The 27,403-nt window shown below is 45.1% G+C and overlaps 1 protein-coding gene across 1 annotated transcript; it reads left to right on the top strand.

The window, feature by feature from the left end:
• The first annotated feature begins 202 nt into the window (after positions 1–202).
• On the top strand, positions 203–24,128 carry LOC117366535 (regenerating islet-derived protein 4-like). The gene is made up of 6 exons (XM_033957977.1): positions 203–270; positions 404–488; positions 6,499–6,599; positions 9,876–10,013; positions 19,026–19,140; positions 23,781–24,128. Exons 2-6 carry the CDS (start codon positions 419–421, stop codon positions 23,846–23,848), a joined length of 492 nt encoding a protein of 163 aa, XP_033813868.1. The 5' UTR covers positions 203–270; positions 404–418; the 3' UTR covers positions 23,849–24,128.
• The last annotated feature ends 3,275 nt before the right edge of the window (positions 24,129–27,403 follow it).

The raw sequence follows: 27,403 nt of genomic DNA, 5'->3' as shown, positions 1-27,403 counted from the left end.
TGTATCACTTACATAGAGATAAGATCTAAAGCCATTCTATTTTTTTGGGCATGTGTTTGTTCAGGGTACATTTAATGAGAAGACATTTTATCAGTATTTACCTAGATGGACAATTTATTGCACTCTAGGTTATGTGGTTTGCACACACTTCCCCCTTCCCAATCCCATGCTGTTCTGCAAATCCTATAAAACCCTCTCTGCATTGAAAACCCTGAAGCTGAGCCTAAAGTCTGATTTCAGATACAGAGAGAGGTGTCTTGCCCTACTGAGGTAATTAGTTTCCTGTGCATCTCTTGCTGTTCTCAGTGAAAAATTTCAGAGACTTTGCACATATTTTAAAGTAAGCGTTACATTGTGCATTGAATTTATTCTTCTCTCTTTTTTTTTTTTTTTTTATTCTCAGGGTAAAAAGTCTAAGATGGCATTATTTGCTTGCTGTGTCACCTTCTGGCTCCTTGGAGCCCTATTCTTCAGCCCTTCAGCAGAAGGTAAGTGACTTCAGAATTAGAGAATGATGCGGGGACAAATTTTTCCTGTCCCCACGGCAACTCATTTTCCCATCCAGACGAGTTCTTTTCCTGTCCCTGCCCCATTCCTGCAAGTTCCGTCCTCATCTGCACAAGCCTCAAACACTTTAAAACCATAAGTGTTTGAGGCTTGTGCAGTTAAGTCAGAGCTTACAGGAATGGGACAGAAACGGCGACAAAACTCACGGGGACGGGGAACAATTTATCCCCATGTCATTCTCTATTCAGAATAACTAGAGATAGGTGAAAACAAATGCAACCCTGTCCAAAAACATGTTTCCAGTAAACTCTATCTGTGGTTGAGTATGCAGAATAGAGGTAGGGTTTAGGACTGTGAATCTTGAGTTGTCAGTCTGTGACTAATTGCAGAGAAACAAGGGACCGAACTATTTCCCATATCAAGACAGTTAGCAGTGCATATATTTCAGAACAATCCAAGCAGACATGATCAGTGCTTATATATGAGGGGGGTGCTGAAAAGTTCTCAACCCAACCAAGAGGAGAATGATGTGGATATGGTTCAATCAGTGATCTGAAATAGAGAATGACATGGTGACAAAATTCATCACCGTTCCCGTCCCCGCGGATAACCGCGGGAAACCATCTTCATGTCATTCTTTAAGGAGAGAGGGAAGAATCAGAGTATGAATGGCCACAACCACTGACCCTCAAGCTTTGCTCTGAAGAGTGCTGGTGTAGAAGGACCGAGGTTGAAACAGACACTACAGAATGACAGTCTCTGGTATCCAGAGCAGATATTGTGATGTCATAATGCCTCATTCCACCAGTGCCTAAGAGCCAATCACATCAGTGATGTCACAATGGCTTCATTATCCTTGGCTCACATAAGAATCAGAGTATGAATGGCCACAAGCTTTGCTTTGAAGAATGCTGGGGTAGAAGGACTGAGGTTGAAATAGACACTAGAGAATGACATGGGATTATTTCCCGCGGTTATCCGCGGGGACGGGAACGGTGATGAATTTTGTCACCGTGTCATTCTCTAATCTGAAACAATGACAAAACATAGAATTCTGTTTCTGCAAACTGGCACTTGATGAAACAAGATAACACTCTTTTCAGTTACAGCGGCAACATAACGCTCAGAATTTAGGAAGTTGGTTGGTGGGGCTGAGAACTTTTCAGCACCCCTTGCATGTAATAAAAGTGAGCCAAGTATAGGACAATCAAGCCATTGTGACATCAGTGATGAGGTTGGCTCTTATTGGTGGAATGAGGCATTATGACATCATAATCTCAGCTCTGGTTACCAGAAACTGAAAGCCTTCACACTACAGGGGGTGGGGGGGGGGGTTGCTTTAAAGTTGTCAGCCCACCCAAGAAGAAAATGACATGGATATGGTTCAATCGATGTTCTGAAACAGTGTCAACAATCATAGAATTTCGTTTATACAAATTGGCACTTAATGAACTAATCTTTTCAGCTACAGTGGCAAAATAACGCTCAGAATTTAGGAAGTTGGTTGGTGGGGCTGAGAACTTTTCAGCACCCCTTCGTAGTACTATCTTGGTACATATGCACCTGTCTCAGAGAACTTACAGTATAAACTATATTTACACACAAGCAGACCAGAATACTGAGGGCTCCTTTTACAAAGGTGCGTTAGGGCTTTAACGAGCAGAATAGTGCGCGCTAGACCTTAATGCCAGCATTGAGCTGGCGTTAGCTTTAGGAGCGTAGCGCGGGTTTAGCGTGCGGTAATTTCGTGCGTGCGCTAATTTCTTTAGCGCACCTTAGTAAAAGGATCCCTGAGTGTTCAACAGAGAAAAAAAGACAAATAATTAACCTTACCTTTTACTAAGCCTCGGTAGAGGTTTCCACTGTGGTCCGGAGAGCTAAATGCTCCAACGTTCATAGGAATTCTATGAGCTTTGGAGCAGCGTTGGAGCCGCAGTTTAGTAAAAGGGGAGGTAAGTCTAAATCCAGATCCAAAATGAAAACCACAAAAGACGATCCAATCCAATCTGCAGTGAGAAAGAGACAACAGGGTATGTTTTACTATATCAATTGTTAATTGTGATTTATGTTATCACCTTTTTACAAACCAAGGGATCCGACACGGTCCGTGTTTCGGTTAACACGCCTTCATCAGGGGTCCCTAGTTAACAAGGTATCAAATTAAACCGCAAACAAAAATAAACATAAGCCTGCGTAGTTCGAAGGTAATCACTGACCAGGGGTCTCTGTGTGAACTTGCTAGAACATCTACAAGGTGGTGACATTAACTGCAATTAACAATTGATATAATAAACATAGCCTGCATCTTGTACGCTTGTCTGCAGTTTCTTTTGTGTTTGGTTACATCCAAATCCAAGGCACTGGATTCACAGTTGCACGGTCTAATTGTGCACTGTCTTGTAAGCCCGGCTTCTGTGGCTAGATACATTATTACTTACACTAGTCTTATAGCCCGTTACATTAACGGGTGCTAGAATATATTTGTGTGTGTCTGTGTTTATTTATTTCTCTCTCTCTGTCCTTAGCTGCTTTCTGTATTTCTGTCTTTCTTTCTATGTTTATTTTTCCTTGGCTATCCACCCATTCTCCCTTCCTTTTACCTTCCCTGTGTCCACCACCACCCCTTCACTGCTCCCCTTATCCAGCAGCAGCCCTTCTCCCTTTTTTTTTATTTCCCCCCTGTCCATCTGCACCTCTTTCATGTCCCCCTGTCCAGCAGTAGGCCTCCCTTCCTTTTTCTTCCCCCCCCCCATCTCTTCCCCTGTCCATCAGCACCTCTTTGCTGTCCCCTGTCCAGCAGTAGGCCTCCCTTCCTTTTTCTTCCCCCCCGTCTCTTCCCCTGTCCATCAGCACCTCTTTCCTGTCCCCCTATCCAGCAGTAGGCCTCCCTTCCTCTTTCTTCCCCCCCCCCGTCTCTTCCCCTGTCCATCAGCACCTCTTTGCTGTCCCCCTGTCCAGTAGGCCTCCCTTCCTTTTTCTTCCCCCCTTGCCCAGGCCTCCCTTCCTTTTTCTCCCCCCCCTCGTCTGTTCCCCTGTCCAGCAGCACCCCTTACCTCGCATCTGGCCTCCGGACAGCCGCCGCAGTCTGCAGCTGCCGACAGTCTCCACCTGCATTGCCCCCGCCGCGCCATCTTGAAGAGTGTCGAGCGGTGACGGAGGCGACGATGGATTAGCCGCTGGAGGAGGAGACTGGCGGGGAACGGAGAACAGGTTCAGGGCTGCCAGGGGGGAGGGAAGAGGGGAGGAGTGAGCCCGGCTAAGACTGGCAGGAAGAGGAAGGCGGGGCAGGTGAGGCTATCAGTCAAGGGAGAGAGGGGATGCCAGGTGTTTGGGGGTTATGGTTGAGAGTGGCAGGCAATGGGAGGAGAAAACAGCCGCCGCGGCCGACATCCACCTCGGGGGAAAGAGAGGCAGAGATTCGCGTGCATGCGCACTCCTACCTGCGGTGCCCTACAGCTCACAGAAAACGGGAGCACGCAGGTGGGAGTGCGCATGCGCGGCTTAGGGTTTTATTATATTAGATGATGTCATAGAAACACTATGAAAAAGTGCAGTCAGTTGACATCACTTGAGGTTTAATGACATGGCATGGCTGTAGTAAAGAGAGCAGAGCCCCTCACAGGAGTTCTACAATGCATTATCTTCACTATAAAGAACTGGGGGAACCCTCAGCCAATCAAATTGCTCAGTTGACTGCCATGTTGTCCCTCTTCCATCACCAGTTTCTAATCTCTACACATAGTGCCATGCTTAGTTGAATAGCAGCTGGGCAGTTCAGCTACAGACCTTGGGGGAACTTTTGATCCATGGATTACAGTAATTACATAGTTTTGAGGGAAGATGAGGCAGGTTACAAAAGCCTCACCTGCCCCGCCTTCCTCTTCCTGCCAGTCTTAGCCGGGCTCACTCCTCCCCTCTTCCCTCCCCCCTGGCAGCCCTGAACCTGTTCTCCGTTCCCCGCCAGTCTCCTCCTCCAGCGGCTAATCCATCGTCGCCTCCGTCACCGCTCGACACTCTTCAAGATGGCGCGGCGGGGGCAATGCAGGTGGAGACTGTCGGCAGCTGCAGACTGCGGCGGCTGTCCGGAGGCCAGATGCGAGGTAAGGGGTGCTGCTGGACAGGGGAACAGACGAGGGGGGGGGGGGGAGAAAAAGGAAGGGAGGCCTGGGCAAGGGGGGAAGAAAAAGGAAGGGAGGCCTACTGGACAGGGGGACAGCAAAGAGGTGCTGATGGACAGGGGAAGAGACGGGGGGGGGGAAGAAAGAGGAAGGGAGGCCTACTGCTGGACAGGGGGACAGCAAAGAGGTGCTGATGGACAGGGGAAGAGACGGGGGGGGGGGGGGGGAGAAAAAGGAAGGGAGGCCTGGGCAGGAGGGGAGGATGGGAGGCTGGAGTGATTAATTCCTAAAGACTGTAACACTGTAGAAGGATAATATAATACTTTAACATGGGAAATTTGCTCCAATTTGTTGCATCAAGTCAACAAGAGTGAGATGCACACATAGCAGGGAATTTCTGAGTTGTGCCAATCCTTTGCTTTAGATTTAGCTCAGGTGAGTTACATTCAAGTACACTAGCGATTCCCCTGTCCCCAGAGGGCTTATAATTTAAGTTTGCATGTGAGGCAATGGAGGATTATGTTACTTGCCCAAGATCTCAAGAAATCACAGTGGGATTTGAACTCTGGCTTCCTTGGTCTGAACATGCTGCTCTAGTTGGGGAAAGGGGAGTATGTGAACATTATCTCTTCAACTGTCCCCCCAACTTTCTCACATTTCTCTTCTCTCCTTCGTCAGAGATCCCAGCACACTCATAAGAGCATAAGAATAGCCTTACTGGGTCGGACCAATGGTCCATCTAACCTAGTAGCCCATCCTCAAGGTAGCCAATACAGGTCACTAATACCTGGCAAAACCCAAAGAGTAGCAACATTCCATTATCTCAGAGTAAACCAAGATTCCGGAACTCCAAAGAGCAGCAACATTCCATGCGGAATCCCTAAAGAATAGCAACATTCCATTATCTCAGAGTAAACAAGATTCCAGAACCCCAAAGAGCAGCAACATTCCATGCGGAATCCCCAAAGAGTAGCAACATTCCATTATCTCAGAGTAAACAAGATTCCAGAACCCCAAAGAGTAGCAACATTCCATGCGGAATCCCCAAAGAGTAGCAACATTCCATATTACCGATCCAGGGCAAGCAGTGGCTTCCCCCATGTCTGTCTCAATAACAGACTATGGACTTTTCCTCCAGAAAATTGTCCAAACCTTTCTTAAAACCAGCTATGCTCTCCGCTCTTACCACAACCTCCTTTTAGTCCAAAGCATGGCCCCAGTATGTTCTCCTCTTCCTGTAGGCCAAACCCCAGCACTGTTCCCCCCCACTAGGTACAGGCACATAGAGCTATAGCCAACCTGGTTCAGCAGAGAACAATCCTCTAGTGTCTTTCTTCAGCTTCTCGCATCCCAGGCAATAAGAGGGGAAAGGTGAGAATGAAGAAGGAAGAACCATCCTTCTCTCCTTAATCCAGGCCCTCCTCACTTATTGCTTCCTCCTTCCCTTCAGTCATGCGCCTGAGTTCAGCACTTCATTCCCTCCCAGGAGCCTGCAGAAATGCAGGAGAGGGGGAATAGGACACTGCAAGTTTGCCTAGGTGTCTTCAGAGACCCATATAATTTATTATAATCCCTGAATCACCAAGCCAGATCCAGGTACGAGTACAGCCGGTACACATTAGCCAAAATATAAATCTTGTTTTAAATCTTTTGGGGTTTGCATATGAAAATCAGCAGCGTTTTACTTTTCTTGATCTTTTTCCCTCCATCTCTCTTTTCCTTTGCCATCTCCTGTTGTCTTTCTCATGCTTTTTGCCTCCTTGCCTCTTTCTCTTATACATTTGTTTGTCTTTCTACAGTATGTTGAACCACAAACCTCACTTTCCTTCTGGCTTTCTCCTTATCTCTTTTTTTTTTTTTTTTAATAATGCAGGAGGAGTAGCTGCAAGACAGAGTTGTCCTCCAGGGTGGTTATTCTACAAATCCAATTGCTATGGATATTTCCGATTTGAGCTACCCTGGGCAGAAGCTGAGGTATGTTATAAGACTCATGCAAGAGAAGCTGGAATCAAGCTTTGAATGTCTCATGGTCTCTGGGTTCTATATCAGCTGAGCACTAGCTCTGAATTTTGATTGGTTGTTGTGAGTGGTGCTTAATGCCAATTCCTTGGGATGTTCTCAGGTAACATTCACCTATCCTGGGCTTGTGGTCCTGGGGGAGGATACAATTTTCAAAGACATTTATATTGATAGATAAATATTTAATCTACTCAGGTAAATGGTCTGTGTGAAAACTACCCTCCTTTATCTGTTAAAAATATACATGGGCTACTCTAATACGTAAGAACATAACAACTGCCATACTGGGTCAGAATCTCAAAAAAGATATAGCAGAATTAGAAAAGGTACAGAGAAGGGTGATGAAAATGATAAAAAGAATGGGACGACTTTCCTATGAGAAAAGGCTAAAGCAGCGAGGGTTCTTCAGCTTGGAGAAGAGACGGCTCAGGGGGTGATATGATAAAGGTCTATAAAATACTGAGTGGAGTGGAAAGGGCAGATGTGAAATGCTGGTTCACTCTTTCCAAAATACTGGGACTAGGGGGGAATGCAATGAAGCTACTAAGTAGTAGATTTAAAACAAACCGGAGAAAATATCTCTTCACACAACCTGTAATTAAACTCTGGAATTCATTGCAGGAGAATGTGGTGAAATCAGTTAGCTTAGCGGGGTTTTAAAAAGGTTTGGATAATTCCTAAAAGAGAAGTCATAAGAACATAAGGATAGCCTTACTGGGTCAGAACAATGGTCCATCAAGCCCAGTAGCCCGTTCTCACAGTGGCCAATCCAGGTCACTAGTACCTGGCCAAAACCCAAGGAGTAGCAACATTCCATGCTACTGATTCAGGGCAGTGGTTCCCAAACCTGTCCTGGAGGACCCCCAGGCCAGTTGGGTTTTCAAGATAGCCCTAATGAATATGCATGACAGAGATTTGCATATAATGGAGATGCCAGGAATGCAGATCTGCTCCATGCATATTCATTAGGGCTATCTTGAAAACCCGACTGGCCTGGTGGTCCGCCAGGACAGGTTTGGGAACCACTGCCCTATGTCTTTCTCAATAACAGACTATGGACTTTTCCTCCAGGAACATGTCCAAACCTTTATTAAAACCAGCTACGCTATCCGCTCTTACCACAACCTCTGGCAATGCGTTCCAGAGCTTAACTATTCTCTGAGTGAAAAAAAAAATCCTCCTATTTGTTTTTAAATTATTTCCCTGTAACTTCGAGTGTCCCCTAGTCTTTGTAAGTTTTGACCATAGGCCATTATTGAGATGGCTTGGGGAAATCCACTGCTTATTTCTAGGATAAGCAGCATAAAATCTGTTTACTACTTGGGATCTAGCTAGGCACTTGGAACTTAGGTTGGCCTCAAATAATCTCATTAAATGCTATGGAGTGGAGGAGGAGTGTGTGGCGCAGTGGTTGGATCTACAGCCTCAGCACCCTGGGGTTGTGGGTTCAAACCCCGCGCTGCTCCTTGTGACCCTGGGCAAGTCACTCAGTCCTCCATAGCCCCAGGTACATTAGCTAGATTGTGAGCCCACCGGGACAGAGAGGGAAAATGCTTGAGTACCTGATTGTAAAACCGCTTAGATAACCTTGATAGGCGGTATATAAAATCCTAATAAACTTGAAACTTGAAACTATGGAAGGGTGAAAGTAAAATCTTGAAGTGGCCCGGGAACAATGTTTTATATGTCTAAAAGAATCGCAGCAAATATTTTGGCATAAAAAGTAAACATGTTTAACCCTTTCAGGACCAAGGGACATATTTGTCCCATAACTTTAAAATCCTATAAATTTTGATTGGGATAGTCTACAGTTCTAAATTTGATATGTACGGATTCCATAGGATACTGCCTTTATGTAAACAAACTGGTTCCGACATTCATTCATTAGCGTCATTGCCAGATTGACGAGAAGATTCACTTGCCACACTGTCCATAAGCCAGAAGTTTGATTTTTTTAAAAAAAAATAATGATATTTCACAAAAAAAATCAATTTTTTGGCATCTGCAAGCCCTTTTTACCATAAAAATGTCGTCAAAACCACAAAAATTGGCCTACGATCCTTATGGTCCTGAAAGGGTTAAACGATGACACGTATGATAAGATGAACTGATTTGGTGATAAAAGTCTAAGCTTTTTTTTGGAAATGTTGAGTACCAGAGGGTAGAGTTTTTATGCTGATGAAAGAAGGAAAGGGCGCTTGAAGAAATTCTCTGTGCGACTCACGGTGAAACTCCGAGGCTTTTCCTACCCTTGGACTCTATCTAAATCTGTCTGTGGGATTTTGTTTGTTGGATAGAGTTGTCATTCTCCTTCAGACGTTTTGTGTTAGTTTATAAATTTCATCCCCTTTTTTGCAGCTGAAATGTCGTCATGAAGGGCCACAGTTGAATTAACTAAGATTGAAGGTTAATTAATTTTCCAAGACTCGAGTTAGTAACACCTAGAGAAATGCTAAAGAGATATCTAGTAGAGAACTTAGAGATACCCGAAGATTCATTACCACCATTTTCACGGGTTTATTATCTGCCTGATAAAGAACAAAATCAACAACTAAAAGAAAAACCCTCAGATCAAGAACTTCCAAATATATCGCAGATCTTAGAAACATCTGAGAAGGATCTAGCATCACCAGCCACCATGATTATTACTTTAGCTTTGCCAATTGATAAAACATGGTTGTTAAAACTTTTCTTTAAAAATAGACAAAAAAGCTTTCTTGGTTATAAAATACAAATGTTCCCAGATTTGGCACGGGAGACGCAAAGGCGTCGCCGTGAATTTCTTCTATTGAAACCTGGGGTTTTATCTTTGGGAGCAACTTTTTATTTGAGACATCCGTGTAAATGTATTGTATATCACCGTACTCTTAAATATGTGTTTTTTGAACCATCACAATTGACAAACTTTGTGGCTATGTCTCGCCTGAATGTTAACAATCTTTGAGCCCTATATTTAGGATATTGTGACCTCATCTCAGTGCTATAGTTCTCAGTTTCTTTTACAATTTTCTTTTTAGATAATTTCGCCAATTTTCAATAATTCTTGGATCCTAATTGTGGACTTGAGCATAAATAGTATATTTGTTTAATTTAAGATTTATATTGCTTTGTATTTGATATCTATCCTATTCTTGCTTTCTGTACAAGTGAAATACTTGAAATTTAAGTTGAAAATAATAAATAAATAAAAAAAAAAAAAAAAAAACTAAGATTGTGCCATTAATCTCATAGTTTGAGTGCCAGAGCTATGGACACGGCGCCCATCTCGCCTCCATCCATGATACCGCAGAGGCCAATATCATCGCCACTTACGTCTCTGCGTACCCAAAGACCCCTAGCGTGTGGATCGGACTTCATGATCCTGTAGAGGTGAGCAGACACTTTAGTATCTCGGGGCCAGACTGCAGAGAATGACACGGAGACAGAATTTGTCCCCGTTCCCGTGTCATTCTTTAAGGAGAGAGGGAAGAATCAGAGAATGAATGGGCACAACCAACTTTTTTAGGTGTATTAAATGTATTAAAATACGAAGCCAGGAAGAGAATCAGTTGGACAGCTAGATGGCTGAGGGATGCGACGGGCACTCAGGGGAGACAGGATCATGGCGGAGAGATTAAGGGGGTCTTTTACTAAGGCACGCTAGCCGATTTAATGCACGCCAAATGCTAACGCATCCATAGAATATAATGGGCGCGTCAGCATTTAGAACGCGCTAAATTGGCTAGAGCAGTTTATTTTTTTAATCTTTATTCATTTCAAATCTTAAATCAAGTACAATATTGACATTTATCAATTAAGCATTCAAATACACTTGAAATCCTATAATTGGATTTGGCTAGCGCGGTTTAGTAAAAGACCCCGTAAATGAACTCTTTGCTCCCCTTATTTTGCCACAAAACTAATTTGACGATGGAAGGCCTCTACTGGATTTTTTTGTGCAGATTTTTAACATTGTGATTGATTTGATGTTGTAATTATTCTATTTGTTTATCTTCTCGGCTCTGCCTTCTCTGTCCTAATTTATGGAGTTCCGTTCCATTTTCAGTTTTAGGTACATTTCTTTATTCTGTAAACTGCTTAGATCAGGGGTGTCCAACCTTTTGGCTTCCCTGGGCTGCATTGGCCCAAGAAAATGTTTCTGGGGCCGCGCAAATGCTGCAGTAAGACAGAGGAGGGAGCCGGCAAGATGGTAAACACCAGGGGGCAGCAAAGGAAAACACTGCATTGCCCTCGACCGGGGCCGCACAAAATACTTCACAGGGCCGCAGGTTGGACACCCCTGGCTTAGATCAATCAGTGTCAGAGCTATATATCCAATTCACAATACACATAAACAAAAAAACTGACCCTCAAGCCTTGCATTAAAGAATGCTAATAAAGAAGGGCTGAGGTTGAGACATAGAAACATAGAAGATGACGGCAGAAAAGGGCTACAGCCCATCAAGTCTGCCCACTCTGCTTACCCACCCCCTGTCTATGCCCTAATGACCCAATTTCCTTATCTTGACCCTCGTAGGGATCCCACATGGGTATCCCATTTATTCTTAAAGTCTGGCACTCTGTCTTCCTCGATCACCTGCACTGGAAGCTTGTTCCAATGATCAACCACTCTCTCTGTGAAGAAATACTTTCTGGTGTCGCCATGAAATTTTCCGCCCCTGAGTTTGAGCGGGTGCCCTCTTGTGGCCGAGGGTCCCTTGAGAAAGAAAATATCATCTTCCACTTCGACACGTCCCGTGAGGTACTTAAATGTTTCGATCATGTCTCCCCTCTTCCTACGTTCCTCAAGAGTGTAGAGCTGCAATTTGTTCAGTCTCTCTTCGTACGAGAGACCCTTGAGCCCCGAGATCATCCTGGTGGCCGTCCGTTGAACCGATTCAATTCTGCGCACATCTTTACTGTAATGTGGCCTCCAGAATTGCACACAGTACTCCAGATGAGGTCTCACCATGGCCCTGTACAACGGCATTATGACTTCAGGCTTTCGGCTGACGAAACTTCTATTGATACAACCCAATATCTGCCTTGCCTTAGATGAAGCCTTCTCTACTTGATTGGCAGTTTTCATGTCTGCACTGATGATTACTCCTAAATCTCGTTCTGCTGAAGTCCTAGTTAAAGTTTCTCCGTTCAAGAAGTACGTCCTGCATGGATTTCCGCTTCCGAGGTGCATGACCTTACATTTCTTAGCATTGAAGCCTAGCTGCCAGGTTGAGGACCAACTTTCCAATGTAAGCAGGTCCTGCGCCATATAATTCTGTAAACTGCATTCACTTACTATATTACATAGTTTGGCGTCATCGGCGAATAGTGTTATTTTACCTTGAAGCCCTTGAGTCAGATCCCCTATGAATATGTTGAAAAGGAGTGGACCCAGGACCGAGCCCTGCGGCACTCCACTGGTCACCTCCGATGTTTTAGAGAGGGTACCATTAACCACCACTCTCTGAAGTCTGCCACTCAGCCAATCATTGACCCATGCAGATAGATACTAAAGAATGAAACGGGTTTCCCACAATTATCTGCAGGGACAGGGAGAAATTCTGTTTCCGTGTCAAAGGATTTATGCTCCTAATTTTAGGGCCCTTTTACTAAAGTGTGTTAAAATCTGGGCTGAACGCATTTTAACATGGAAGTTCCCCATGTATTAAGCCCTGCTTTAACACAGCAGTAGTAGGGTTTTATTAATATAGATATTTTGCAGGTCCTGTGCTAATTTTTCCATTAGCAAATGGGACTTGCAAAAAAATTTAACATGGGAGCACTTACCTCTTCCTGTTTAGGGGGAACTGTGCTCCCGCATCAAATCTGTGTTATCCAGTTAGCATCCGCTAATCAGAACACTTTTCAGCCCATTTTCCGCCTATGACATGCCCCCTCCAAAATTATTTGTTTTAATGTGTAGTTAGCGATTGGAAAAGGGGAAATTACTGCACAATGCTTTCATGTGCTTTGCAATAAGCACAATTTAAGGGCTCCTTTTACGAACGTGCGCTAGCGGTTTTAGCGCACGCACACGATTAGCACACGCTATAGTGCGCGCTAGCCGAAAAATTACCGCCTGCTTAAAAGGAGGCGGTAGCAGCTAGCGCGCGTGGCATTTTAACGCATTAAGGCCCTAACGCACCTTCGTAAAAGGAGCCCCGAGTGCACGTGAGGGCTTAACGCCCTTTATTAAAAGGGCATCTGAGAGTAATGCTCCCAAGTTGGCCTCTTTGAAAATTTATTACGACTGAATGCGTAACTTTATACTCAAAATATCACTGAACTAAATTTAAGAGCATAAAAAGTGGGAGGCAACAGGGGAGGAGTTAGCAGTGATTTTCAGCACTGGGCTCAAAAGTAGAGTTACCATAGTTGTACAGTAGTAGATAAAAAGAGGACATGGGGCCCTGTCCCCCCCCCCCAGTTCACCCCAGCCCTGCCCCCAGACAAACCTCATCTCATCTCCTTCTCTGAGCTCAGGGTCGTGTCTGAAGGGCCTCCGCGTATGCACAGATGTGGTGTGATGCCACGATGCCACATGCATGTGACATCATCACATCACATCCACGCATGTGCTGAGGCCCTCCGGCAGAGCCAGGGCCTTCCAAAACCCAGAAAAACTGCCGGGGTTTCAAAATCCATCCAGACACCTGGGCAGTCCTCTAAAAAGAGGACATGTCCGGGTAAATCCAGACGTTTGGTAACCCTACTCATAAGTCTAGGCAAATGAGTGATAGGCCTAAATTTATATGAATCATATATAATAAAACACTAGGCGCGCATGCGCACTCGCACCACGTGTTCCCTGATCTGTCGCGGCAGCACAAGTGCACATGCGCGCCAGACAAGCTTCCCTGCTCTCCACCTCATAATACGGAAGTTTCTTTAGACGCTGACGATCGCCTCCACAAGCCTGCTCCCAGCCAGCCGACGATCGCCTCCACAAGCTGGGACTGGGGCACAAAGAGCGCCTCCTTCCCCCCCCCCCCCAGGATGAACCGAAAAACTGACCCCGCCGCCCGGGACCCGAGTCCTTTACCACCCCATCCTTCCCTTCCCGCGGACCCAACTATGAACCTTGCGATTCCAGCGTGTGCAGCAGTCTTCACACGCTGCTTCGGGCCCTTCTACTGCCCTGATTTGCTCTGCCACGTCTCTGATGATGTCATCAGGGACGTGCCAGAGTAAATCAGGGCAGTAGAAGGACCCGGAGCAGCATGTGAAGACTGCTGCACACGCTGCTGGAATCACCAGCTTTGTAGTCGGGACCGCGGGAAGGGAAAGGGTGGTAGATGAAACGCTAATACTGCTGCACAGGGCAGTAATGTAACAGGTTTGCTTTTGGGAGGGGGTAGGGAGACAGTCAGGGGCCACGGAGAGACAGTCAGGCATGGCACAACAGATAAATACAGGTAGGCAGGGGGCCAGGGAGAAAGACAGGGGGCCAGAGAGAGAGACAGACGGGGCCAGAGAGACAACAGATAAATACAGGTAGGCAGGGGGGCCAGGAGAGAGACAGACATAAAGAAAGACAGACAGGGGGCCAGAGAGACAACAGATAAATACAGGTAGGCAGGGGGGGCCAGGGAGAAAGACAGAGAGACATACAGAAAGAAAGACAGGGGGCCAGGGAGACAGATAGAATAAACACAGACAGACAGCAGAGAAAGAGAGAAAGAAACCTCTCCTCCCAGACAAACACTAGCCAAGGATAGAGAGAGAGAAAGAAAGAATGACAGACAGGGGGCCAGAGAGACAGACAGAAAGAAAGACAGACAGACATCTATTCTAGCACCCGTTAATTTAACGGGCTTAAAGACTAGTAATATAATAAGAGCACAATTCCAGCTCATAGTTCAATCCCTTATCCTGGGTATACTGGATTATTGTAACATCCTCTATCTCCCCTGCCCTGCAACAATGATCAAACAACTGCAAACAGTCCAAAATACTCCCTAAAAAAACATGACCACATTACTGAAGCTTTCATGAGCTAACACTGGCTCCCAATCCAGGAAAGAATACTATTCAAATTTTACTGCACGCTATTTAAAACCATAAATGGTGACAGCCCAACCTACCTGAACAACCGACTCAAACATAATACCTCAACCAGACATAGAAAATCTCACACCCCATTCACACACCCGCCAATCAAAGAAGTTAAACGAAAAAAAAACTTTACGACGGCCTCCTAGCCACCCAAGCAGCGAAACTGGATAACCAAATCTCCAATCTGCTGATTAACGACCACGGACTACAGGTTATTCAGAAAAGAAATAAAGACCATACTCTTCAAGAAATCCCTGATTAAGTCTTAACATCACGATTACCTCTTTCCTCCTATCTTCTTAACTCCTGGAGAATACCTGCCCTATTCTCTACATTCACTAGTCATGACCACTGATCTCTCCTTGTAACAGACCACTATTCTCTTCTTGTAACAGACCAACCTTAAATCTTTTGTAATCCCCCTTGAACCGCAAGGTAATGGCGGAATAGAAATTTCTAATGTAATGTAATGTAATTTAGGGGTTTGTTTAGTAATTTGCACCAAGAAATAGGCTTAGCACCTGCTAATGTAGGACTTTCAATGCATTAAGCCCATTTCTAGTGTGCCCGGGAAATAGGGCATTTTCAAGTATTTCCTTTTCAGGTCATGTGCTGTTCACATTGGAATGCATTACCTGAAAAAAGGTATTAAAGACTCCTGCGTTATGGGTATACCAGTGTCCTAGCAAGGGTAGGAGGCTCCCCCGCCCTCCTCTCTGCCCCCCTGCTCCTACTGTGCCAAGCCCCCTGTGTCCTCCTCTTCACCACCCTTGTGCCCTTCCTGCCCACCCCATACCTCTTTAAATCTTTGCTAGCGTGAGCAGTTTCTCTGGCCTGTTGCTCATACTGGCTTTCCTTCTGACGTCACCTCCTGGCTCTGTGACCCAGAAGTAATTTCGGAGGGAACCAGGCCAATGCGAGCAGCAGGCTATAGTAGTTGTTCGTGCTGACAAAGATTTTAAAGAGTTACAGGGGGGCAGGGAAGAGCACGAGCGTTGCATGCCGGGGGGGGGGGGGGGGCAGAGAGGTGCATGTGCCTCCACCAAGACAGCACCTGGGACATCCGCACCCCCCTTACTATGGCACTGAGGTACCCTAACCTGTTAGCGATGCTAGTATGGACATACTAGCTCAAAGGTGTATCCAAGTTCATTCCTTGCCCATGACACTGCCCCTTCCAAAGAAAAACATGTGCTTAGCCCGCACTAATGACAAAGCTTGTATTTGATCTATCTCTTTGAGGTTTTTGAATGACTATCCTATTCCTGTACCTCTCTTCAGCTCTCCTAGTTCAGCTCATCCTTTTGTGTAGATTCTGTACTAGGGGTGTACATGGCCCAAAATAAGGTTTGGTTTGTGGCGGAGTGGTTAGAGCTAAAGCCTCGGCATACTGAGGTTTGGGGTTCAAATTGCGTGCTGCTTCTTGGGACCCTGGGCAAGTCACTTAATCCCCCCATTGCCCCAGGAACATTAGATAGATTGTGAGTCCACCAGGACAGACAGGGAAAAATGCTTCAGTGTCTGAATAAATTCATTTTAAACCATTCTGAGCTCCCCTGGGTGAACAGTATAGAAAATTGAGTAAATAAATAGTGTGAAGTTTCAGCCTCTGATAACCAGAGCTGGTATTGTGATGTCATAATGCCTCATTCCACCAATGCCTAAGAGCCATCCTCATCAGTGATGTCACAATGGCTTGATTGTCCTATACTTGGCAAGTCACTTAATCCTCTATTGCCCCAGGTAGATTAGGCAGATTGTGAGCCCGCCAGGAGAGATAGGGAAAATGCTTGAAGTACCCGTATGTAAACCATTTTCAATGTGGCTGTAAAAACTACAAAAGGGCAGTATACAAGTCCCAGTCCATTTAAGCAAAGTTTTCCTGATTTTTAGGCATCTTTTCATGTTTTTAAAAATTGATTTTTAGGCATGGACGAGCTTTAAAAATGTGCAAGATCCATTTGCATGTGTTAATTTGTAGGTATACACACATTCGTGCTATTTGAGTGCACTTTAAATGTTAGGTACCCAAATGTACTACTGAATATGTGCTCACAAATGCACCCTCCCCCCCCCCTACTGTGGACTTTTTAAGAGCCTCTTTCTGCAACACTTCCAGCCTCTAGACTTTCTGGAACTGGTGAGATCTCGCCTAAAAGATTGTGTCCAACAGTCCCTACAGAGGAATTATCACTTCTTTTATAGGTCCCTTTCCATAAACCTTCTGACACTACTCACCTCCTGTTTTGCTCTCTCTCTCTCTCACACACAATTATGTTCAACTTCCTTGAATTTCTGCACCATGAATAAATGACTGCACTTTTTTGTATAGAATCTTAACTGCAAATTTCTTGAAAACTCTTCACACTTCTTTCGATTGCTTCTCTATCTGTGTATGCTCTCAGGCCCTGATTCTCCAAAGTGCGTCCCGATTTTAGGCAGCTGTCTAATCAGCCAATCGGGATGCACGTTTAAAAAAAAAAAAATGCTCCCCAGGCAGGCCGCCTATATTGAAGGCGCCTCCGGGAGCCTAGGGAGGCCTGCAAGACGCCTAAGCTTGCCTAAGGGCCTTAGGCGAACCTAGGCGGCCCTACGCGTCTCCCTAGTAGAGGAAGAGACGCTTAAAATGTAGGCCAGCAAAATGCTGGTCTACATTGTAAGTAGACGCGGCTGCTATACTTATGGCAGCAAGGGATCTCCCTGCTGCAATAAGTATAGCGGCCGCCTGTCCCATCGCCGACAGGAGGATGCCCAATCCTCCTGCCGGAACCCCCCTGGATCCCCCCTCCCCACCAAACTGGTAATCGCCGACAGGAGGATGCCCAATCCTCCTGCCGGAACCCCCCTGAAACCCCCATCTCCCCCAAACTGGTAATCGCTGGCAGGAGGATGCCCAATCCTCCTGCCAGAAAGCCCGACGACCCCTCCCTCCCCCAACTAACCTTTACATGTTGGTCGGCTGGACGGGTCTTGCTGAAGTCCAGCCGACTGGCCCGCCTCGTGGAAATGAGACGGGCCCGCCCCTTCCCGGCCCATCCCCGCTAAATCTAAGGCCTTATTGGCCCAGGCTCTAGAAGCCTGGACCAATCAAGCCTTAGGCATAGCGGATCCGCCCATCCCCACTAATCCTAAGACTTGATTGGCCCAGGCTAGGTTAGTTTTGGGGGGGGGGGGTCGTCGGGCTTTCCAGCAGGAGGATTGGGCATCCTCCTGCCGGCGATTACCAGTTTGGGGGGGAGGGGGGTTCCAGGGGGGTTCCGGCAGGAGGATTGGGCATCCTCCTGTTGGCGATTGGCAGGCGGCCGCGACCGCGGCTGCTATACATATTGCAGCAGGGAGATCCCTTGCTGCCATAAGTATAGCGGCCGCGTCTAATTTAACCCGATTCTCTAACCGGCGTCTGTACCATGGACGCCGGTTACAGAATCGGGGTTTAGCGTAGGACCGATTCTGTATAGGACACCTCTCCTGGGCGTCCTATACAGAATCAGGGCCTCAATGCTTTCAGGGATGTCCACTTTATTGCAGATCTTAATGGTATCTGCCAAAAGACAAACGGAGGGGGAAGTGTACATAAACTTAGCATTTATGAGGTAAGGGATTGATTCTGTGTACATCAATTTGTAAAGGAACAATGGACCTAAGGTCTTTTTCTCAACTCTGTATATTTTATAACATTTTTGCTGTGAAGAAGAAACATGTTATCTCTGCAAACACAAATTCATTTTTGAGAAATACAAAACCAAGCATCTGTGATAATATCTTCTAGAATTGCCCGTGACACAAAGGAATTCATTTACCAAAAAATGTAAACATTGTATGAATATTGAATGAAAGCAGACTGATAACCCACCTTTTTGATATAGCTTTCAATCCTTAACCCTACTCCTCTGCCCTCTAACTCAGCCAGCTGATTAACCGTTCCCCTTAACTGTATCCATGACATCCTGTTTGTCTTGGCTGTTTAGATTTGTAAGCTCTTTCGAGCAGGGACTGTCTTCTTTGTGACTCTGTACAGCGCTGCGTACGTCTGGTAGCGCTATAGAAATAATAGTAATAGCATACAGCCTCATGCTACATAATTAAAAAACTGATCCTTATTTCATGATTAACTTTTGAACTATAATGTATTTTAAATAGAAAACTATCTTTAGATAGATTTTTCCTCAAAAGAGTATTTTATTGTAAAAAAAAATCTGATTTAAATTTTTAAAAAATCAATTTTTTTAAATCATTGATTTTTATCCACCCTGATCTTTCTCCATCTTGGCCTGGGCAGTGAAGGCACTTCCTGAATATCATTTCATAGTTCAGCCTACACTGGGTGTCTTCTTGTCTTTGCAGAATCGACGCTGGAAGTGGACTGATGGCTCCATGTATAACTTCCGAAACTGGAAAGCCGGGAGACCAAATAACATAAACAATAATGAGTACTGTGGGAAACTGATTAAAGACACAGGTATGTGGGAGGGTCTTTGACATTTATATTTTTTGGGCTCAATGGAGAAGCGTAAACAGTATTTGTACTTAATTGCTTTTCAAGCAACTGTGTCATATAGCCTCCCAATAAGTCTCTTTATTACATGGACTCATGGAGGGAGAGAGAGAGATGTTGGTTGGGGGAAGGAATGAGGACCAGAGGAGAGGAAGGGTGCAGCAGAGAGAAAGAAATGTTGGACTGGTAGAAAGGAGGGATAAATGTTGGACTTGGAGGGGTGAGGGGGCCAGAAAGGAGGAAGGGAGGGAAGATGTTGGACTGCAGGGGGCAGAAAGGAGAAAGAGAGAGAAATGTTACAGTGGGGGGTGGGAGGGAGAGGAGAGGGAGGAGATATGACTCAGAGAAGGGAGAGATGCCAGACCAGGGAATGAAAGGGAAGGAGGGGAGTCTGGTAGCGCTACAGAAATAATTATTAATAACTAGTATTTTAGCCCGTTACATTAACGGGTGCTAGAATATATGTCTGTCTTTCTTTCTGTGTCTCTCTCCCTCCCGCTGTTTTTCTTTTTGTCTGTCTCTCTCCCTGGCCCCCTTTGTCTGTCTGTCTTTCTGTGTGTCTCTCTCTCTGCCCCTGTGCCTTTCTTCTTTTCTTTCTGTCTGCCTTCCTCTCACTGTCTGGCTTTCTTTCTATCCATCTGTCTCTCTCCCCCCCCACACCTCCCTGTGCAGCAGCCACAGCAGCATTCCCTCCCCCTCCATGTCTCTGTGCAGTAGCATTCCCTCCCCGCCACTACTTCCCTGTACAGCAGAAACTTCCCTGTACAGCAGAATTTAAATCCCCACCTTCCCTGTGCAGCAGCCACAGCAGCACCAGCATTCCCTCCCACCCCACACCACTTCCCTGTACAGCAGCAGCGTTTCCTTTATCCCCCCCCTTTCCCATCCCTCGGTCTTGACTGCTCCCTTAGTCCTTTGCCGCCCCCACCCTTCCCTTCCCATGGTCCGACCATCTGCCGATTCCAGCAGCGTGTTCGGAACTCTACACACGCTGCTTTGGGGCCTTTTACTGCCTTGATTTACTCTGGCACGTCCCTGAAGGCCCCGAAGCAGCGTGTGTCGAGTGCTGCATACGCTGCTGGAATCAGCTGGTTTTGAGTCGGAACCGCGACAGCCTTCGCGGCTGGAGTGTTTTGGGCTTCCCTTCCCGCCCCGCGAGGTGTCACCACGGCTCCTCTCGATCCCGCCAGCGTCGGAAGCCTTCTCAGACGCTGGTGCGGCTGGTGAGAGGAGCCGACACGGAGAAGTCCAGCGCTGGCGGCGAGTGGTAGGTGCTGGAAAGTAAGGCTGGGGACTCGCGCATGTGCACTCCTGCAAGGCCACAGACCTACATCTCACAGATCAGGGAAAACGGAAGCACGCAGTTGAGTGCGCATGTGCGGCTAGCGTTTTATTATATAGGATAATAATAGTAGTAGTAGAGAGAGATGCCAGAAAGTGAAGGAGAGAAAAACAGTCAATGGATAAGGCAGCCCTGGAAACACAGTTAAGAACACAGATAGAAGGAACTGCAACCAGGGGCGGAAAATTTCATGGCGACACCAGAAAGTATTTCTTCACAGAGAGAGTGGTTGATCATTGGAACAAGCTTCCAGTGCAGGTGATCGAGGCAGACAGCGTTCCAGACTTTAAGAATAAATGGGATACCCATGTAGGATCCCTACGAGGGTCAAGATAAGGAAATTGGGTCATTAAGGCATAGACAGGGGGTGGGTAAGCAGAGTGGGCAGACTTGATGGGCTGTAGGCCTTTTCTGCCGTCATCTTCTATGTTTCTATGATTAGAAAACCAAAATCACCAAACAAAGGTAGGGAAAATGATTTTATTTTCAATTTAGTGATTGAAATGTGTCACTTTTGAGAATTTTTATCTGCTGTGTATATGAAAAATGAAAGGAAGAAATTGCATTACAATTAGTAATGGGTGTGGGGTCTGGGACAGAGCTTGGGTGGGTCTGGGTTGGAGCTTGGGCAGTCAGTGGTTGGGGGTACTCAGTTAATATTGTTAGACTTAGGGGGTATTTGGCTTGAAGAAGTTGTTAGAATATCAATCGCTCTGCTAGTTTACGTGGCATTTCAATATTAATGAGCTTATTTGCATGACCGGATCAGAGAATAAGCGATCAGCAGAAAACCACGCGTTGAGCCATTTTCTGCATCAAGTTGGCAAATGCTAAATCAGTCAAAACTGGTTTAGCGACGATCTTTAGACGAACACTAACTTTTAGTGTGTCTAGCCCCGATTGTCTTTTTTTAAAGTACCTGGTATGTCCACTGAGCTACCCTTTAATACAGCGGTTTTGCTGTGGGTGCTGAAAACCCTTCTACAACAGTTGTGAGATTTGTGTGGAAAAACTGGAAATAATATGTGCATACTGCAGCTTATTATGTGGGATGCATAGTGCAGAAGGACGGATGGAGGACGGAGGGACAGTCAGAACTAATACAAGGATGACACCAGAGTTTTCTGATGGAAAATAACATTGGCTGAGCCTGTCACCAATTTGGTAGATTATAGGGACAAGTGTGGTGGGGATGGGGCAGCAGTTAGAATAGGGGTTATACGGTGAATGGTGGTATGAAACAATAGGACAAGTTGATAGGAGGGAGGTGATTGGTGTATGTGGGAATAGTGTGCAGGGAGAAGCAGAGTGGGGATTGATTGGGAGCTTTTGGCAGTTTGGGATGATTGTGTAATGAAAAGAAGAGTAGGGTTGGATGGGGATGAGGAGATTGTCCCTCCTTCCCTTTGTTAATGTATGAGGGTCATTTCATAAATAATGCACACCATTTTTTTTTTTTTTTTTTAATTTACATGTTTTTTTTTCAAGTATTTCTTTACAATCCTTCAATATAGTCTCCCTGCTTTGCAATGACTGAGTCGCAACGTCTGGGAAGCTTTATTATTCCATACAAGACACCATTTTAGTTCAGTTGCCAAATGGCTCAGGTACCGGCAGAAGAAAGCTCTTCCAGAGATGCATAACGATGTCCACGCATAAGTTGTTTCAACTTTGGAAAAAGGTCAAAGTCTGGTGGTCTCATGTCTGGACTGTAGGGAGCATGAAGTAACACCTCCCAGCCGTATTTGTATAGTTTTTCAATGACATTCCCTACGTGCAGGCGAGCATTGTCGTGAAGAATGAGTGGTCCAGCCAAGAGCAACTGAGGTTGGGTTTTGTGCATTTTTCTGCAAAAAATCACAATAATACACTACTGTGACACTTCTCCTACATGGAACTTTGTCTGTGATGATGATGCCTTCATGATCATAAGCGAAAATCATCATTTGTTTGATTTCTGATTGAGCTCATTGAAATATTTTTGGTCGTGGGGAAGATGGAACTCTCCACTCCTCATTGAAAAACTACGCGAATACGGCTGAGAGGTGTTACCTCATGCTCCCTATAGTCTAGACATGAGTCCACCAGACTTTGACCTTTTTCCAAAGTTGAAACAACCTATGCTTGGACATCATTTTGCATCTCTGGAAGAGCTTTCTTCCACCGGTACCCTATGTCTTGGATGGAATGATGAAGCTTCCAGGACTTGGTCATTGCAAAACAGGGAGACTATATTGAATGATTGTAAATAAATACTCGAAAAAAAACCCCAAACAAACATGTAAATTTTTTAAAAAAATAATGCTCGTATTATGCTCATTGTTTTTGTTAAATGGATTTGGTTGGGTGCTGGTGATGTAGGGTGAGGGGATAACAGCTTATTTCAATAGCAATTAAGAAATTTGGGGGGCATAAAGAGTACTGTGGCACAGTGGGGCATGTAAATATACAAGGGGATAAATGATAAAATGTGAACCTCGTAGGCGGCACCGCTGCAAGGGAAGCATGGCCTGGCGTTACCACGGACCCTGTTTTGGGGGTTGTTAAGGATATGTATTAATGGTGAGCTAGTTTTGGCACTGGGGGTCTGAAATGTTTCTGGACATGTTTTCTGGAATTTGATGAAACTGTTCAGTGTTTGAAATGTTTTTGGGGATTGGAAATAAAGCTGCGGCCAAACTGATTATTCTACATATATTTAGTGGTGTCTTTATTCATAGGATTGTGGCAGTAAAGGTGACAAGGTGTGAATGCAAGAGATTGGAATTATAGCTCAGGGAACTTAGTTATAGGGAAATACTTTTAAAACCAATAGGAGGAATTTTTTTTTTTTTTTCACTCGGAGAATAGCTCTGGATTGGAACGCATTGCCAGAGGTTGTGGTAACAGCAGATAGCGTAGCTGGTTTTAAGAAAGGTTTGGACAATTTCCTGGAAGAAAAGTCCAGAGTCTGCTTTTGAGACAGACATGGGGGAAGCCACTGCTTGCCCTGGATTGGTAGCATGGAATGTTGCTATTCTTTGGGAATTCTGCATGGAATGTTGCTACTCTTTGGGTTTCTTGCCAGGTACTAGTGACCTGGATTGGCCAATGTGAGAATGGACTACTGGGCTTGAAGGACCATTGGTCTGACCCAGTACGGCTATTCTTATAAGAATTATAATGCTGCAACGGGAAAGAAAAGGAAGAGAGGAGAGAATTGCCCTGCAAAGAGCCTATTTAATGCTAACACTCATTTGTTTGTTTCACTTTTTCTCTGCAGAATATAAGAAGTGGAATGTTGCTTCCTGTAACAAGGAATTTAATTTCATCTGTAAGTTTAACCCATGATGAGGAGGCCGATGCCCGGAGCAAATGAGGACTCGAATCATTTTCAAAGCAAATCACTTCATTCCACCCTTTGCAATTAACAAACTGCTTAACAACAAGAAAGCATTATGCTTGAAAGATAATACAATTCGGTCATCTATTTTTCAAAACCAAAACCCTTACCCACATTCCTTTTCATCATTTAACAAAAGCACAATGCTGTAAAGATATTGCAAAGATATCCAACTAGTAGTCAAATTAAATTTACCTTTTCATTATCCATGTACTTGTACAATAAACGTAAACATACACTTCGGTGTCTTGCTTGTGGTTTGTACTAGTAACGTATGATAACAGTAGTCAAATGGATGGATACCTCTCTCCTTACATATACCTTAACCCCCCTTACCCTAACTCCAGAAAAATATGGCATATCCTAATAAAGTAGGATACTGCCACCAGATTTAGATAAACTTCTCCTATCGGTAACAGTGTGTTATATCACCATATCCAGGGAGCTTGGTTTTTTAGCCCCCTGGAGTATGAATCTGGTGTGTATCCCATAAGTTCAGTCTAACATTCTGTCTGTTATACTCTCCTCCTTCCATACACACGCACATGGTAAAGAAAGTGATTGTGGCATAAAATTAAACCGCTATACTAAGAAAGATCTAGTCAACTTTCTTATAATGAGTGAGTGATAGAATCCCCTAGTTGATTTAAAATGTAACTTCTAATCCTTGGCTGTAGGGATTATATAAATGCCCCCCAAATAGATTAAAATCTCCTTTGGCGTTTTAAAATGAGACACGGGTCCCTAAGTTCCAACAGTAGAAGTTCATGGAGCTTATTACGCCTTTGCCAATAAGATGGTGCGGAGCTTTGCGTCCAGTGTTGAAGGATGTTTTTCCCCACTATGCAGGTTTTCATTACCTAAATTTCTGTCCTAACCCCTAGTGTTGATATTTGTTCCAACAAAATCTCCCCTGGATGAAATGGGTTGTTGTAGGATGTGTTCTAAGTATCAAATAACCAGTGCTGTACCTAGAGTATGTGACACCCCCCCCCCACACACACACACACACACTGCTAATAACTGACCTCCAAAATGTAGTGATCTGGGTACATTTCCATATAGTGTGAATGAATGAGTTAGGTTCTTGTTGACATTTCATGAAAAGAATTGTATCTGTTCTTCCCATAAGATATAGTCTATTCTGAGAGATTACAGGCACAATAAATGATTCTATACTGACATTCTCTCAGTTCTGCCAAGCTCACCCAAACTGGGATAAAGCATAAAAGCTGTAATAAATCTGCTGCTTATATTGTGGGTGCCAAATCCTCATTTCATTTTACTGCTACTGCAGAGAGGTCTTTCTGGGGCATGCGTACCAGAAGCTTTTTATGAAATACAGTAAAACCTTGGATTGCGAGTAACTTTGTATACAAGTGTTTTGCAAGACGAGCAAAACGTTTTATTAAATTTTAACTTGATAAACGAGTGAGGTCTTGCAAAACGAGTACGTACAGTATACGCGCATCACGTCATCACAACTGAGACAATAGGTCTTCTCTCTGCAGGAGTGTAGTGACTTCTAAACGAGCGAGGTCTTGCAATACATGTACATACGCGCATCACGTCATCACAACTGAGACAATGGGTCTTCTCTCTGCAGGAGTGTAGTGACTTCTAAACGAGCGAGGTCTTGCAATACATGTACATACAGTATACGCGCATCACGTCATCACAACTGAGACAATGGGTCTTCTCTCTGCAGGAGTGTAGTACTTTGTATTAAAGATTTGGGGTTGTGGAACGAATCGTCTGAGTTTCCATTATTTCTTATGGGGAAATTTGCATTGATATATGAGTGTTTTGGATAACAAGCATGTTTCTGGAATAAATTATGCTCACAAACCAAGGTTTTACTGTACTGAAAATGAGGGTAGATCTTCTGAGGGGGACTCAAAATGAATCCTGCAAAATGCTGTTTACTTCTAATTTTAGAGATGCAGCTAGTAAAGATTTGGTATAATGGCTCAATTGCCGATAAGCAAATTTGTCAACCCAAGTCAAATTGCACCCACGCAATGAATGTAAACTCTACATCTATCCTTCTGTAAGATGTAACATGTTTTAATTGATTAATTCCCAAACTCCTCCATTGTAAAAAGCAAGGATTTTCCATACCTGGTATAAATTCACCATTTTTCCATTCCATAATGGTAATAAACAACTTTTGTACTATTTGAATTAAGGTTTTCCCATTTAGCCATAGCTTTCCACAGTCCTCGAAAGGAGCGGATGAGAGAATACGATTTAATGTGGGTGCGTAAGGTCTGAGTCTTTGCTTACACAATGTAAAGTAAGTGTAGAGCAGGAGTGCCCACACTTTTTGGGCTTGCGAGCTACTTTTAAAATGACCAAGTCAAAATGATCTACCAACAATAAAAATGCTAAACATATATATATTTATTTATTTATATATATATATATATACACACACCGAGTGTACTTTGTATTTATGTTCAAATATTTTTTTATTATACAGCCCCCCTCCCCCGAAGGCCTGACCCCCCCTGAAGGTCTGCACATTCCCCCTCAAAGGTTGACTCCCCCCCTGAAGGCCTGCACTACCCCTTGAAGGACTACACTCCCCCCCCCCCCCGAAGGCCTACCCTCCCCACATCCATTTACCTAATTCCAGCAGGGAGCAGTCTGCAGAGAGGATCGCTGGTACTTTAGCGATCCTTGCAGGTTGCCATAGGCCTCAGGAGCTGTCTTCCCTCTGCCCCAAGCCTGTCTCTGACTTAGAGGAGGGGCAGGACCACGGCAGAGGGAAGACAGCTCCTGAGGCCTATGGCAACCTGTAAGAATTGCTAAAGTACCACCTGCTACCGGCCGTCTCCCATTCGTCCCCTTTGGAGATCCCCACAGGAATAAGGAAGTTAAATTAATAGAATACTTAGGCAAAGAAAAACAAAGAAATACTTCCAAGAACTGCCCCATAAGAACTGCCTGTCACAATGCTCATTAGTGGAACTGAATAAAAGACAAGTACAATGGATTTAGAAGGGGGACGATCCGCCCGGGTGCACGGCTTGAATGGTGCCGTCAACTCCCGCGATAACCAACAGCACCATTTGGGCGGCGGGTGCGAGCCCCGTGCGCAGACCGGTGGAAAGGAAGGGCAGGAGGACCCGGACGGCTGTGCATCCCTCCAAGCCGTGCACCCGGGGCGGGGGCGGACCGCCCCACCTCGGTACGCCACTGATTGGGAGGCCGATTTTGGGGGTTTTAAAATTGTATATCGGGCAGCATTAGGCCTCACTCTTACCTCAATCATTACAGGCGCTTCTATTTCTTGTGATGCGCTGAGCTCCGTCCCCCACCGACCTTCACCCCGCCCTTCCAGCACTCTGATTGGCCAGCGTTTTTTAAGAGGCGGGCCAGTCAGGAGGGGAAAAAAAGAGAAGGGAAGAAGGGAACCTGCTGTGCGATCGACTGGGGTCGCCTGAGCGAACGACCTGTCGATCGCGATCGACGCGTTGGGCACCCCTGGTGTAGAGGGT

The sequence above is a fragment of the Geotrypetes seraphini genome, chromosome 9 (genome assembly GCF_902459505.1).
Source record: "Geotrypetes seraphini chromosome 9, aGeoSer1.1, whole genome shotgun sequence".
Lineage (NCBI taxonomy): Eukaryota > Metazoa > Chordata > Amphibia > Gymnophiona > Dermophiidae > Geotrypetes > Geotrypetes seraphini.
The sequence above is the reverse complement of the archived record's forward strand: the minus strand, read 5'-3'. Positions and strand labels throughout refer to the sequence as shown.